The 15,754-nt window shown below is 53.4% G+C and overlaps 1 protein-coding gene across 1 annotated transcript in view; it reads left to right on the top strand.

Annotated features, from left to right (window-relative positions):
* The window catches only part of LOC140398325 (myosin light chain 4-like), a 186,011-nt gene that overhangs the window by 71,980 nt on the left and 98,277 nt on the right, over window positions 1-15,754 (top strand). Inside the window, exon 3 of the mRNA XM_072486892.1 lies at window positions 3,609-3,758. Coding sequence (XP_072342993.1) covers window positions 3,609-3,758 — 150 coding nt within the window. The remainder of the gene's footprint in view (window positions 1-3,608; window positions 3,759-15,754) is intronic.

Here is a 15,754-nt window from a genome sequence, read left to right as displayed (position 1 = left end):
TTGTGTCTGGTTATGTCTGGTTTGTTTTCGATTGTGTCTGGTTCTGTTTAGTTTGTTTTCGATTGTGTCTGGTTATGTCTGGTTTGCATTCGATTGTGTCTGGTTGTGTCTAGTTTGTTTTCTATTGTGTCTGGTTATGTCTGGTTTGTATTCGATTGTGTCTGATTATGTCTGGTTTGTTTTCGATTGTGTCTGGTTAAGACTGGTTTGTTTTCGATTGTGTCTGGTTTGTTTTCGATTGTGTCTGGATATGTCTGGTTTGTTTTCGATTGTGTCTGGTTTGTTTTCGATTGTGTCTGGTTTGTTTTCGATTGTGTCTGGTTTGTTTTCGATTGTGTCTGGATAAGTCTGGTTTGTTTTCGATTGTGTCTGGTTTGTTTTCGATTGTGTCTGGATGTGTCTGGTTTGTTTTCGATTGTGTCTGGTTTGTTTTCGATTGTGTCTGGTTTGTTTTCGATTGTGTCTGGTTTGTTTTCGATTGTGTCTGGTTAAGTGTGGTTTGGGTTTGATTGTGTCCGGTTAAGTCACGTTTGTTTTCGATTGTGTCTGGTTATGTCTGGTTTGTTTTCGATTGTGTGTGGTCTGTTTTCGATTGTGTCTGGTTAAGTCTGGTTTGGTTTCAATTGTGTCTGGTTTGTTTTCGATTGTGTCTGGTTTGTTTTCGATTGTGTCTGGTTAAGTCTGGTTTGTATTAGATTGTGTCTGGTTTGTTTTTGATTGCGTCTGGTTAAGTCTGGTTTGTTTTCGATTGTGTCTGGTTAAGTCTGGTTTGTTTTCGATTGTGTCTGGTTAAGTCTGGTTTGTTTTCGATTGTGTCTGGTTTGTTTTCGATTGTGTCTGGTTATGTCTGGTTTGTTTTCGATTGTGTCTGGTTTGTTTTCGATTGTGTCTGGTTTGTTTTCGATTGTGTCTGGTTTGTTTTCGATTGTGTCTGGTTAAGTCTGGTTTGGTTTCGATTGTGTCCGGTTAAGTCAGGTTTGTTTTCGATTGTGTCTGGTTATGTCTGGTTTGTTTTCGATTGTGTCTGGTCTGTTTTAGATTGTGTCTGGTTAAGTCTGGTTTGGTTTCGATTGTGTCCGGTTAAGTCTGGTTTGTTTTCGACTGTGTCTGGTTATGTCTGGTTTGTTTTCGATTGTGTCTGGTTTGTTTTCGATTGTGTCTGGTTAAATCTGGTTTGTTTTCGATTGTGTCTGGTTAAGTCTGGTTTGTATTCGATTGTGTCTGGTTTGTTTTCGATTGTGTCTGGTTATGTCTGGTTTCTATTCAATTGTGTCTGTTTATGTCTGGTTTGTTTTCGATTGTGTCTGGTTATGTCTGGTTTGTATTCGATTGTGTCTGGTTGTGTTTAGTTTGTTTTCGATTGTGTCTGGTTATGTCTGGTTTGTATTCGATTGTGTCTGGTTATGTCTGGTTTGTTTTCGATTGCGTCTGGTTGTGTTTAGTTTGTTTTCAATTGTGTCTGGTTATGTCTGGTTTGTATTCGATTGTGTCTGGTTATGTCTGGTTTGTATTCGATTGTGTCTGGTTATGTCTGGTTTGTTTTCAATTGTGTCTGGTTATGTCTGGTTTGTTTTCGATTGTGTCTGGTTCTGTTTAGTTTGTTTTCGATTGTGTCTGTTTATGTCTGGTTTGCATTCGATTGTGTCTGGTTGTGTCTAGTTTGTTTTCTATTGTGTCTGGTTATGTCTGGTTTGTATTCGATTGTGTCTGGTTATGTCTGGTTTGTTTTCGATTGTGTCTGGTTAAGACTGGTTTGTTTTCGATTGTGTCTAGTTAAGTCTGGTTTGTTTTCGATTGTGTCTGGTTAAGTCTGGTTTGTTTTCGATTGTGTCTGGTTAAGTCTGGTTTGTTTTTGATTGTGTCTGGTTTGTTTTTGATTGTGTCTGGTTATGTCTGGTTTGTTTTCAATTGTGTCTGGTTTGTTTTCGATTGTGTCTGGTTTGTTTTCGATTGTGTCTGGTTTGTTTTCGATTGTGTCTGGTTAAGTCTGGTTTGGGTTTGATTGTGTCCGGTTAAGTCACGTTTGTTTTCGATTGTGTCTGGTTATGCCTGGTTTGTTTTCGATTGTGTCTGGTCTGTTTTCGATTGTGTCTGGTTAAGTCTGGTTTGTTTTCGATTGTGTCTGGTTTGTTTTCGATTGTGTCTGCTTTGTTTTCGATTGTGTCTGGTTAAGTCTGGTTTGTATTCGATTGTGTCTGGTTTGTTTTCGATTGTGTCTGGTTTGTTTTCGATTGTGTCTGGTTTGTTTTCGATTGTGTCTGGTTAAGTCTGGTTTGGTTTCGATTGTGTCCGGTTAAGTCAGGTTTGTTTTCGATTGTGTCTGGTTATGTCTGGTTTGTTTTCGATTGTGTCTGGTCTTTTTTCGATTGTGTCTGGTTAAGTCTGGTTTGGTTTCGATTGTGACCGGTTAAGTCTGGTTTGTTTTCGACTGTGTCTGGTTATGTCTGGTTTGTTTTCGATTGTGTCTGATTTGTTTTCGACTGTGTCTGGTTAAGTCTGGTTTGTTTTCGATTGTGTCTGGTTTGTTTTCGATTGTGTCTGGTTAAGTCTGGTTTGGTTTCGATTGTGTCTGGTTATGTCTGGTTTGTTTTCGATTGTGTCTGGTTGTGTTTGGTTTGTTTTCGATTGTGTCTGGTTTGTTTTCGATTGTGTCTGGTTATGTCTGGTTTGTTTTCGATTGTGTCTGGTTATGTCTGGTTTGTTTTCAATTGTGCCTGGTTTGTTTTTGATTGTGTCTGGTTATGTCTGGTTTGTTTTCGATTGTGTCTGGTTATGTCTGGTTTGTTTTCAATTGTGTCTGGTTTGTTTTCGATTGTGTCTGGTTTGTTTTCGATTGTGTCTGGTTATGTCTGGTTTGTTTTCGATTGTGTCTGGTTTGTTTTCGATTGTGTCTGGTTATGTCTAGTTTGTTTTCTATTGTGTCTGCTTATTTCTGGTTTGTATTCGATTGTGTCTGGTTATGTCTTGTTTGTATTCGATTGTGTCTGGTTATGTCTGGTTTGTATTCGATTGTGTCTTGTTGTGTCTAGTTTGTTTTCTATTGTGTCTGGTTATTTCTGGTTTGTATTCGATTGTGTCTGGTTATGTCTGGTTTGTATTCGATTTTGTCTGGTTATGTCTGGTTTGTTTTCGATTGTGTCTGGTTGTGTCTAGTTTGTTTTCGATTGCGTCTGGTTATGTCTGGTTTGTTTTCGATTGCGTCTGGTTGTGTCTGGTTTGTATTCGATTGTGTCTGGTTTGTTTTTGTTTGTGTCTGGTTATGTCTGGTTTGTTTTCGATTGTGTCTGGTTATGTCTGGTTTGTTTTAAATTGTGTCTGGTTATGTCTGGTTTGTATTCGATTGTGTCTGGTTTGTTTTCGATTGTGTCTGGTTATGTCTGGTTTGTTTTCGATTGTGTCTGGTTATGTCTGGTTTGTATTCGATTGTGTCTGGTTTGTTTTCGATTGTGTCTGGTTTGTTTTCGATTGTGTCTGGTTGTGTCTGGTTGTATTCGATTGTGTCTGGTTTGTTTTTGATTGTGTCTGGTTATGTCTCGTTACTTCTACTTGGTGTAATTCAGGTCCCTCGGGTGTGGAGAATAACTATCTCACATTTGTGTCAATTTCAGAGTTCAAGGAGGCTTTCGCCCTTTTCGACAGGACTCCGTCCTGTGAGATGAAGATTACCTATGCACAGTGCGGTGATGTCTTGCGTGCCTTAGGACAGAACCCCACTAATTCGGATGTCATGAAAGTGCTTGGCAAACCCAAACCAGAAGGTGCGTATTATAGACTGTGGCTACATCATTGAACAGGAAGGCTGCAGTTACCTGGTTTTACAATACTGACGATAACAAACAGCAATGATGGTGGCTGAGAGACATTCAGCGAAGGGGCTTCGTCTTCTGGGCTCAGAGTGATGGGGCATGGGCTCCAGGATTGAATGTGATGGGGCCTGGGCTCCTGGATTGGGAGTGACAGGACGTGGGCTCCTGGATTGAGAGTGAAAGGACGTGGGCTCCTGGATTGAGAGTGACAGGACGTGGGTTCCTGGAATGAGTGTGACAGGATGTGGGCTCCTGGATTGAGAGTGACAGGACGTGGGCCCCTGGATTGAGAGTGACAGGATGTGGGATCCTGGATTGAGAGTGACAGGACGTGGGCTCCTGGAATGAGTGTGACAGGACGTGGGCTCCTGGATTGGGAGTGACAGGACATGGGCCCCTGGATTGAGAGTGAAAGGATTTGGCTCCTGGATTGAGAGTGACAGGACGTGGGCTCCTGGATTGGGAGTGACAGGACATGGGCCCCTGGATTGAGAGTGAAAGGATGTGGGCTCCTGGATTGAGAGTGACAGGACGTGGGCTCCTGGATTGAGAGTGACAGGATGTGGGCTCCTGGATTGAGAGTGACAGGACGTGGGCTCCTGGATTGCGAGTGACAGGATGTGGGCTCCTGGATTGCGAGTGACAGGACGTGGGCTCCTGGATTGAGAGTGACAGGACGTGGGCTCCTGGATTGAGAGTGACAGGACGTGGGCTCCTGGATTGAGAGTGACAGGATGTGGGCCCCTGGATTGAGAGTGACAGATGTGGGCTCCTGGATTGAGAGTGACAGGACGTGGGCTCCTGGATTGAGAGTGACAGGGTGTGGGCTCCTGTATTGAGAGTGACAGGACGTGGGCTCCTGGATTGAGAGTGACAGGACGTGGGCCCCTGGATTGAGAGTGACAGGACGTGGGCTCCTGGATTGAGAGTGACAGGACGTGGGCCCCTGGATTGAGAGTGACAGGACGTGGGCTCCTGGATTGTGAGTGACAGGACGTGGGCTCCTGGATTGAGAGTGACAGGACGTGGGCCCCTGGATTGAGAGTGACAGGACGTGGGCTCCTGGATTGGGAGTGACAGGACGTGGGCTCCTGGATTGAGAGTGACAGGACGTGGGTTCCTGGATTGAGTGTGACAGGACGTGGGCTCCTGGATTGAGAGTGACAGGACGTGGGCCCCTGGATTGAGAGTGACAGGACGTTGGCTCCTGGATTGAGAGTGACAGGACGTGGGCTCCTGGTTTGCGAGTGACAGGACGTGGGCCCCTGGATTGAGAGTGACAGGACGTGGGCTCCTGGATTGAGAGTGACAGGGCGTGGGCTCCTGGATTGAGAGTGACAGAATGTGGGCCCCTGGATTGAGAGTGACAGGACGTGGGCTCCTGGATTCGGAGTGACAGGACGTGGGCTCCTGGATTGAGAGTGACAGGACGTGGGCTCCTGGATTGAGAGTGACAGGGTGTGGGCTCCTGGATTGAGAGTGACAGGACGTGGGCTCCTGGATTGAGAGTGACAGGCCGTGGGCTCCTGGATTGAGAGTGACAGGACGTGGGCTCCTGGATTGAGAGTGACAGGACGTGGGCTCCTGTATTGAGAGTGACAGGATGTGGGCTCCTGGATTGAGAGTGACAGAACGTGGGCCCCTGGATTGTGAGTGACAGGACGTGGGCTCCTGGATTCGGAGTGACAGGACGTGGGCTCCTGGATTGGGAGTGACAGGACGTGGGCTCCTGGATTGAGAGTGACAGGACGTGGGCTCCTGGATTGAGAGTGAAAGGATGTGGGCTCCTGGATTGAGAGTGACAGGACGTGGGCTCCTGGATTGAGAGTGACAGGATGTGGGCTCCAGGATTGGGAGTGACTGGACGTGGGCTGCTGGATTGCGAGTGACAGGACGTGGGCTCCTGGATTGAGAGTGACAGGACGTGGGCTCCTGGATTGCGAGTGATAGGATGTGGGCTCCTGGATTGCGAGTGACAGGACGTGGGCTCCTGGATTGAGAGTGACAGGACGTGGGCTCCTGGATTGAGAGTGACAGGACGTGGGCTCCTGGATTGAGAGTGACAGGACGTGGGCTCCTGTATTGAGAGTGACAGATGTGGGCTCCTGGATTGAGAGTGACAGGACGTGGGCTCCTGGATTGAGAGTGACAGGGTGTGGGCTCCTGTATTGAGAGTGACAGGACGTGGGCTCCTGGATTGAGAGTGACAGGACCTTGGGCCCCTGGATTGAGAGTGACAGGACGTGGGCTCCTGGATTGTGAGTGACAGGACGTGGGCTCCTGGATTGAGAGTGACAGGACGTGGGCCCCTGGATTGAGAGTGACAGGACGTGGGCTCCTGGATTGAGAGTGACAGGACGTGGGCTCCTGGTTTGCGAGTGACAGGACGTGGGCCCCTGGATTGAGAGTGACAGGACGTGGGCTCCTGGATTGAGAGTGACAGGGCGTGGGCTCCTGGATTGAGAGTGACAGAACGTGGGCCCCTGGATTGAGAGTGACAGGACGTGGGCTCCTGGATTCGGAGTGACAGGACGTGGGCTCCTGGATTGGGAGTGACAGGACGTGGGCTCCTGGATTGAGAGTGACAGGACGTGGGCTCCTGGATTGAGAGTGACAGGACGTGGGCCCCTGGATTGAGAGTGACAGGACGTGGGCTCCTGGATTGAGAGTGACAGGGTGTGGGCTCCTGGATTGAGAGTGACAGGACGTGGGCTCCTGGATTGAGAGTGACAGGCCGTGGGCTCCTGGATTGAGAGTGACAGGACGTGGGCTCCTGGATTGGGAGTGACAGGATGTGGGCTCCTGGATTGAGAGTGACAGAACGTGGGCCCCTGGATTGAGAGTGACAGGACGTGGGCTCCTGGATTGGGAGTGACAGGACGTGGGAACCTGGATTGAGAGTGACAGGACGTGGGCTCCTGGATTGAGGGTGACAGGACGTGGGCCCCTGGATTGAGAGTGACAGGACGTGGGCTCCTGGATTGCGAGTGACAGGACGTGGGCCCCTGGATTGAGAGTGACAGGACGCGGGCCCCTGGATTGAGAGTGACAGGACGTGGGCTCCTGGATTGAGAGTGACAGGGTGTGGGCTCCTGGATTGTGAGTGACAGGACGTGGGCTCCTGGATTGAGAGTGACAGAACGTGGGCCCCTGGATTGAGAGTGACAGGACGTGGGCCCCTGGATTGAGAGTGACAGGATGTGGGCTCCTGTATTGAGAGTGACAGGACGTGGGCTCCTGGATTGAGAGTGACAGGGTGTGGGCTCCTGTATTGAGAGTGACAGGACGTGGGCTCCTGGATTGAGAGTGACAGGACGTGGGCTCCTGGATTGTGAGTGACAGGACGTGGGCTCCTGGATTGAGAGTGACAGGACGTGGGCCCCTGAATTGAGAGTGACAGGACGTGGGCTCCTGGATTGTGAGTGACAGGATGTGGGCCCCTGGATTGAGAGTGACAGGACGTGGTTTCCTGGATGGAGAGTGACAGGACGTGGGCCCCTGGATTGAGAGTGACAGGACGTGGGCTCCTGAATTGTGAGTGACAGGACGTGGGCTCCTGGATTGAGAGTGACAGGACGTGGGCCCCTGGATTGAGAGTGACAGGACGTGGGCTCCTGGATTTCGAGTGACAGGACGTGGGCCCCTGGATTGAGAGTGACAGGACGTGGGTTCCTGGATTGAGAGTGACAGGGTGTGGGTTCCTGGATTGGGAGTGACAGGACGTGGGCCCCTGGATTGAGAGTGACAGGACGTGGGCTCCTGGATTGAGAGTGACAGGGTGTGGGCTCCTGGATTGAGAGTGACAGGACGTGGGCTCCTGGATTGAGAGTGACAGGACGTGGGCTCCTGGATTGAGAGTGACAGGACGTGGGCTCCTGTATTGAGAGTGACAGGACGTGGGCCCCAGGATTGAGAGTGACAGGACGTGGGCTCCTGTATTGAGAGTGACAGGATGTGGGCTCCTGGAATGGGAGTGACAGGACGTGGGCTCCTGGATTGGGAGTGACAGGACGTGGGCTCCTGGATTGAGAGTGACAGGACGTGGGCTCCTGTATTGAGAGTGACAGGACGTGGGCTCCTGGATTGAGAGTGACAGGACGTGGGCTCCTGTATTGAGAGTGAAAGGACGTGGGCTCCTGGATTGAGAGTGACAGGACGTGGGCTCCTGGATTGAGAGTGACAGGACGTGGGCTCCTGGATTGAGAGTGACAGGACGTGGGCTCCTGTATTGAGAGTGACAGGACGTGGGCTCCTGGATTGAGAGTGACAGGACGTGGGCTCCTGTATTGAGAGTGAAAGGACGTGGGCTCCTGGATTGAGAGTGACAGGACGTGGGCTCCTGGATTGAGAGTGACAGGACGTGGGCTCCTGGATTGGGAGTGACAGGACGTGGGCCCCTGGATTGAGAGTGACAAGACGTGGGATCCTGGATTGAGTGTGTCAGGATGTGGGCTCCTGGATTGAGTGTGACAGGACGTGGGCTCCTGGAATGGGAGTGACAGGACGTGGGCCCCTGGATTGAGAGTGACAGGACGTGGGCTCGTGGATTGGGAGTGACGGGATGTGGGCTCCTGGATTGGGAGTGACAGGACGTGGGCTCCTGTATTGCGAGTGACAGGACGTGGGTTCCTGGATTGGGAGTGACAGGACGTGGGCTCCTGGATTCGGAGTGACAGGACGTGGGCTCCTGGATTGGGAGTGACAGGACGTGGGCTCCTGGATTGAGAGTGACAGGACGTGGGCTCCTGGATTGAGAGTGACAGGACGTGGGCCCCTGGATTGAGAGTGACAGGACGTGGGCTCCTGGATTGAGAGTGACAGGGTGTGGGCTCCTGGATTGAGAGTGGCAGGACGTGGGCTCCTGGATTGAGAGTGACAGGCCGTGGGCTCCTGGATTGAGAGTGACAGGACGTGGGCTCCTGGATTGGGAGTGACAGGATGTGGGCTCCTGGATTGAGAGTGACAGAACGTGGGCCCCTGGATTGAGAGTGACAGGACGTGGGCTCCTGGATTGGGAGTGACAGGACGTGGGAACCTGGATTGAGAGTGACAGGACGTGGGCTCCTGGATTGAGGGTGACAGGACGTGGGCCCCTGGATTGAGAGTGACAGGACGTGGGCTCCTGGATTGCGAGTGACAGGACGTGGGCCCCTGGATTGAGAGTGACAGGACGCGGGCCCCTGGATTGAGAGTGACAGGACGTGGGCTCCTGGATTGAGAGTGACAGGGTGTGGGCTCCTGGATTGTGAGTGACAGGACGTGGGCTCCTGGATTGAGAGTGACAGAACGTGGGCCCCTGGATTGAGAGTGACAGGACGTGGGCCCCTGGATTGAGAGTGACAGGATGTGGGCTCCTGTATTGAGAGTGACAGGACGTGGGCTCCTGGATTGAGAGTGACAGGGTGTGGGCTCCTGTATTGAGAGTGACAGGACGTGGGCTCCTGGATTGAGAGTGACAGGACGTGGGCTCCTGGATTGTGAGTGACAGGACGTGGGCTCCTGGATTGAGAGTGACAGGACGTGGGCCCCTGGATTGAGAGTGACAGGACGTGGGCTCCTGGATTGTGAGTGACAGGATGTGGGCCCCTGGATTGAGAGTGACAGGACGTGGTTTCCTGGATGGAGAGTGACAGGACGTGGGCCCCTGGATTGAGAGTGACAGGACGTGGGCTCCTGAATTGTGAGTGACAGGACGTGGGCTCCTGGATTGAGAGTGACAGGACGTGGGCCCCTGGATTGAGAGTGACAGGACGTGGGCTCCTGGATTTCGAGTGACAGGACGTGGGCCCCTGGATTGAGAGTGACAGGACGTGGGTTCCTGGATTGAGAGTGACAGGGTGTGGGTTCCTGGATTGGGAGTGACAGGACGTGGGCCCCTGGATTGAGAGTGACAGGACGTGGGCTCCTGGATTGAGAGTGACAGGGTGTGGGCTCCTGGATTGAGAGTGACAGGACGTGGGCTCCTGGATTGAGAGTGACAGGACGTGGGCTCCTGGATTGAGAGTGACAGGACGTGGGCTCCTGTATTGAGAGTGACAGGACGTGGGCCCCAGGATTGAGAGTGACAGGACGTGGGCTCCTGTATTGAGAGTGACAGGATGTGGGCTCCTGGAATGGGAGTGACAGGACGTGGGCTCCTGGATTGGGAGTGACAGGACGTGGGCTCCTGGATTGAGAGTGACAGGACGTGGGCTCCTGTATTGAGAGTGACAGGACGTGGGCTCCTGGATTGAGAGTGACAGGACGTGGGCTCCTGTATTGAGAGTGAAAGGACGTGGGCTCCTGGATTGAGAGTGACAGGACGTGGGCTCCTGGATTGAGAGTGACAGGACGTGGGCTCCTGGATTGAGAGTGACAGGACGTGGGCTCCTGTATTGAGAGTGACAGGACGTGGGCTCCTGGATTGAGAGTGACAGGACGTGGGCTCCTGTATTGAGAGTGAAAGGACGTGGGCTCCTGGATTGAGAGTGACAGGACGTGGGCTCCTGGATTGAGAGTGACAGGACGTGGGCTCCTGGATTGGGAGTGACAGGACGTGGGCCCCTGGATTGAGAGTGACAAGACGTGGGATCCTGGATTGAGTGTGTCAGGATGTGGGCTCCTGGATTGAGTGTGACAGGACGTGGGCTCCTGGAATGGGAGTGACAGGACGTGGGCCCCTGGATTGAGAGTGACAGGACGTGGGCTCGTGGATTGGGAGTGACGGGATGTGGGCTCCTGGATTGGGAGTGACAGGACGTGGGCTCCTGTATTGCGAGTGACAGGACGTGGGTTCCTGGATTGGGAGTGACAGGACGTGGGCTTCTGGATTGGGAGTGACGGGATGTGGGCTCCTGGATTGGGAGTGACAGGACGTGGGTTCCTGGATTGCGAGTGACAGGACGTGGGCTCCTGGATTGGGAGTGACAGGACGTGGGTTCCTGGATTGGGAGTGACGGGATGTGGGCTCCTTGATTGGGAGTGACAGGACGTGGGCTCCTGGATTGGGAGTGACAGGACGTGGGTTCCTGGATTGGGAGTGACGGGACGTGGGCCCCTGGATTGGGAGTGACAGGCCGCGGGCCCCTGGATTGGGAGTGAGAGGACGTGGGCTCCTGGATTGAGAGTGACAGGACGTGGGCTCCTGGATTGGGAGTGACAGGACGTGGGTTCCTGGATTGGGAGTGACGGGACGTGGGCCCCTGGATTGAGAGTGACGGGACGTGGGCCCCTGGATTGGGAGTGAGAGGACGTGGGCTCCTGGATTGAGAGTGACAGGACGTGGGCTCCTGGTTTGAGTGTGACAGGACGTAGGCTCCTGGATTGAGAGTGACAGGACGTGGGCCCCTGGATTGGGAGTGACAGGACGTGGGTTCCTGGATTGAGAGTGACAGGACGTGGGCTCCTGTATTGAGAGTGACAGGACGTGGGCTCCTGGTTTGAGTGTGACAGGGTGTGGGCTCCTGGATTGAGAGTGACAGGACGTGGGCTCCTGGTTTGAGTGTGACAGGACGTAGGCTCCTGGATTGAGAGTGACAGGACGTGGGCTCCTGGTTTGAGTGTGACAGGACGTAGGCTCCTGGATTGAGAGTGACAGGACGTGGGCCCCTGGATTGCGAGTGACAGGACGTGGGTTCCTGGATTGAGAGTGACAGGACGTGGGCTCCTGGATTGCGAGTGACAGGACGTGGGCTCCTGGATTGGGAGTGACAGGACGTGGGCTCCTGGATTGGGAGTGACAGGACGTGGGCTCCTGGATTGCGAGTGACAGGACGTGGGCTCCTGGATTGGGAGTGACAGGACGTGGGCTCCTGGATTGAGAGTGACAGGACGTGGGCCCCTGGATTGCGAGTGACAGGACGTGGGTTCCTGGATTGCGAGTGACAGGACGTGGGTTCCTGGATTGAGAGTGACAGGACGTGGGCTCCTGTATTGAGAGTGACAGGACGTGGGCTCCTGGATTGAGAGTGACAGGACGTGGGTTCCTGGATTGCGAGTGACAGGACGTCGGCTCCTGTATTGAGAGTGACAGGACGTGGGCTCCTGGATTGCGAGTGACAGGACGTGTGCTCCTGTATTGAGAGTGACAGGACGCGGGCCCCTGGATTGAGAGTGACAGGACGCGGGCCCCTGGATTGCGAGTGACAGGACGTGGGCCCCTGGATTGAGAGTGACAGGGTGTGGGCTCCTGTATTGAGAGTGACAGGGTGTGGGCTCCTGGATTGAGAGTGACAGGACGTGGGCTCCTGGATTGAGAGTGACAGGACGTGGGCTCCTGGATTGAGAGTGACAGGACGTGGGCTCCTGTATTGAGAGTGACAGGACGTGGGCCCCAGGATTGAGAGTGACAGGACGTGGGCTCCTGTATTGAGAGTGACAGGATGTGGGCTCCTGGAATGGGAGTGACAGGACGTGGGCTCCTGGATTGGGAGTGACAGGACGTGGGCTCCTGGATTGAGAGTGACAGGACGTGGGCTCCTGTATTGAGAGTGACAGGACGTGGGCTCCTGGATTGAGAGTGACAGGACGTGGGCTCCTGTATTGAGAGTGAAAGGACGTGGGCTCCTGGATTGAGAGTGACAGGACGTGGGCTCCTGGATTGAGAGTGACAGGACGTGGGCTCCTGGATTGAGAGTGACAGGACGTGGGCTCCTGTATTGAGAGTGACAGGACGTGGGCTCCTGGATTGAGAGTGACAGGACGTGGGCTCCTGTATTGAGAGTGAAAGGACGTGGGCTCCTGGATTGAGAGTGACAGGACGTGGGCTCCTGGATTGAGAGTGACAGGACGTGGGCTCCTGGATTGGGAGTGACAGGACGTGGGCCCCTGGATTGAGAGTGACAAGACGTGGGATCCTGGATTGAGTGTGTCAGGATGTGGGCTCCTGGATTGAGTGTGACAGGACGTGGGCTCCTGGAATGGGAGTGACAGGACGTGGGCCCCTGGATTGAGAGTGACAGGACGTGGGCTCGTGGATTGGGAGTGACGGGATGTGGGCTCCTGGATTGGGAGTGACAGGACGTGGGCTCCTGTATTGCGAGTGACAGGACGTGGGTTCCTGGATTGGGAGTGACAGGACGTGGGCTTCTGGATTGGGAGTGACGGGATGTGGGCTCCTGGATTGGGAGTGACAGGACGTGGGTTCCTGGATTGCGAGTGACAGGACGTGGGCTCCTGGATTGGGAGTGACAGGACGTGGGTTCCTGGATTGGGAGTGACGGGATGTGGGCTCCTTGATTGGGAGTGACAGGACGTGGGCTCCTGGATTGGGAGTGACAGGACGTGGGTTCCTGGATTGGGAGTGACGGGACGTGGGCCCCTGGATTGGGAGTGACAGGCCGCGGGCCCCTGGATTGGGAGTGAGAGGACGTGGGCTCCTGGATTGAGAGTGACAGGACGTGGGCTCCTGGATTGGGAGTGACAGGACGTGGGTTCCTGGATTGGGAGTGACGGGACGTGGGCCCCTGGATTGAGAGTGACGGGATGTGGGCCCCTGGATTGGGAGTGAGAGGACGTGGGCTCCTGGATTGAGAGTGACAGGACGTGGGCTCCTGGTTTGAGTGTGACAGGACGTAGGCTCCTGGATTGAGAGTGACAGGACGTGGGCCCCTGGATTGGGAGTGACAGGACGTGGGTTCCTGGATTGAGAGTGACAGGACGTGGGCTCCTGTATTGAGAGTGACAGGACGTGGGCCCCTGGATTGCGAGTGACAGGACGTGGGTTCCTGGATTGAGAGTGACAGGACGTGGGCTCCTGGATTGCGAGTGACAGGACGTGGGCTCCTGGATTGGGAGTGACAGGACGTGGGCTCCTGGATTGGGAGTGACAGGACGTGGGCTCCTGGATTGCGAGTGACAGGACGTGGGCTCCTGGATTGGGAGTGACAGGACGTGGGCTCCTGGATTGAGAGTGACAGGACGTGGGCCCCTGGATTGCGAGTGACAGGACGTGGGTTCCTGGATTGCGAGTGACAGGACGTGGGTTCCTGGATTGAGAGTGACAGGACGTGGGCTCCTGTATTGAGAGTGACAGGACGTGGGCTCCTGGATTGAGAGTGACAGGACGTGGGTTCCTGGATTGCGAGTGACAGGACGTGGGCTCCTGGATTGCGAGTGACAGGACGTGGGCCCCTGGATTGGGAGTGACAGGACGTGGGCCTCTGGATTGAGAGTGACAGGACGTGGGCTCCTGGATTGAGAGTGACAGGCCGTGGGCTCCTGGATTGAGAGTGACAGGACGTGGGCTCCTGGATTGCGAGTGACAGGACGTGTGCTCCTGTATTGAGAGTGACAGAACGCGGGCCCCTGGATTGCGAGTGACAGGACGTGGGCTCCTGGATTGCGAGTGACAGGACGTGGGCCCCTGGATTGGGAGTGACAGGACGTGGGCCTCTGGATTGAGAGTGACAGGACGTGGGCTCCTGGATTGAGAGTGACAGGACGTGGGCTCCTGGATTGGGAGTGACAGGACGTGGGCCTCTGGATTGAGAGTGACAGGACGTGGGCTCCTGGATTGAGAGTGACAGGCCGTGGGCTCCTGGATTGAGAGTGACAGGACGTGGGTTCCTGGATTGGGAGTGACAGGACGTGGGCTCCTGGATTGGGAGTGACAGGACGTGGGTTCCTGGAGTGAGTGTGACAGGACGTGGGCTCCTGTATTGAGAGTGACAGGACGTGGGCCCCTGTATTGAGAGTGACAGGACGTGGGCTCCTGGATTGGGAGTGACAGGACGTGGGCTCCTGGATTGAGAGTGACAGGACGTGGGTTCCTGGAGTGAGTGTGACAGGACGTGGGCTCCTGTATTGAGAGTGACAGGACGTGGGCCCCTGTATTGAGAGTGACAGGACGTGGGCTCCTGGATTGGGAGTGACAGGACGTGGGCTCCTGGATTGGGAGTGACAGGACGTGGGCTCCTGGATTGAGAGTGACAGGACGTGGGCTCCTGGATTGGGAGTGACAGGACGTGGGTGTGGTGTTGGGTGCTCTGGTGCACAGATGAGCCAACACAGTTGTATGTGGTACAACTCTATTTTATTATAACTCTTATAATACAGTTCATTCTGGATACTCTGCACGTGCTGTCTCCCTGAGTGTGTTTGGTAATAGATGTGTCCTGGTTCTCCTCTGCAGCTAATACTGACCACCGGGGGTCGTGTCTGTGCTTTTATATCTTTCTGTCATTTGTTGTGGTGTTGTGTGTTCTGATTTGTCTGTTGGTGTGTCTATCATGATGTGTGTGTTTGAATATCATGACATCCCCCCTTTTTACAAAGATAAGTGCCTCCGTGGTTATAAATATAATTGTGTCGTGAGTGCATCTAAGAGTGTGTGTGTGTGTTTTGTACAGCGTGTGTTTATGACGTAACTATTTACATGGGGCGATGTCGGGTGCGTCACACTAACAAGGTTGTACCATAACAAAACTTGGATGCGAGAGAAAAAAAAAAAAAACTTGAACATTGGTCCGGTCAGACGATATCTGGAACAATAAACAACAACAGGTTATAATACAGAAGTGTTTGACTTTTTGAACGTATGAACAGCGTTATAAGTCCAGTCTAATGGGTGACCGCCTCAAGAATGGGCTGGTCCTCAAGCCGGTTCAGCTGTGGAGATTTGGGGTCACACTGGTTCACCTTGAACTGTTGGAGGTGATGCTGTTGCCGAAGTCTCTACTTTACCATTTGTTGTACTTCGTGCAGTGCTTGGTTTTTTCATTCGTGCAAATATAACATTCAACATCTTTGTTAGTGGTGCCCTGGCTGTGGTTTGGTTCTGGTGGCGATGGAAGGGGCATGATCCGTGGCATCTCCACGAAGTCATCCTTGGGAACCAGTGGAGGATCCGGCGTGTGCGTACGGTGCAGTTGCGAGCGTGGAAGGCGGCACAAAGCCCGCTGATTGCGCCTACGCACCAATCCATCCGCCCTGCATGCCAGGAACAAGGTGGAGTCTGTTTTCTTTTTATG

The sequence above is a fragment of the Scyliorhinus torazame genome, chromosome 21 (genome assembly GCF_047496885.1).
Source record: "Scyliorhinus torazame isolate Kashiwa2021f chromosome 21, sScyTor2.1, whole genome shotgun sequence".
NCBI lineage: Eukaryota > Metazoa > Chordata > Chondrichthyes > Carcharhiniformes > Scyliorhinidae > Scyliorhinus > Scyliorhinus torazame.
This window is presented reverse-complemented; position numbering and strand designations above follow the sequence as displayed.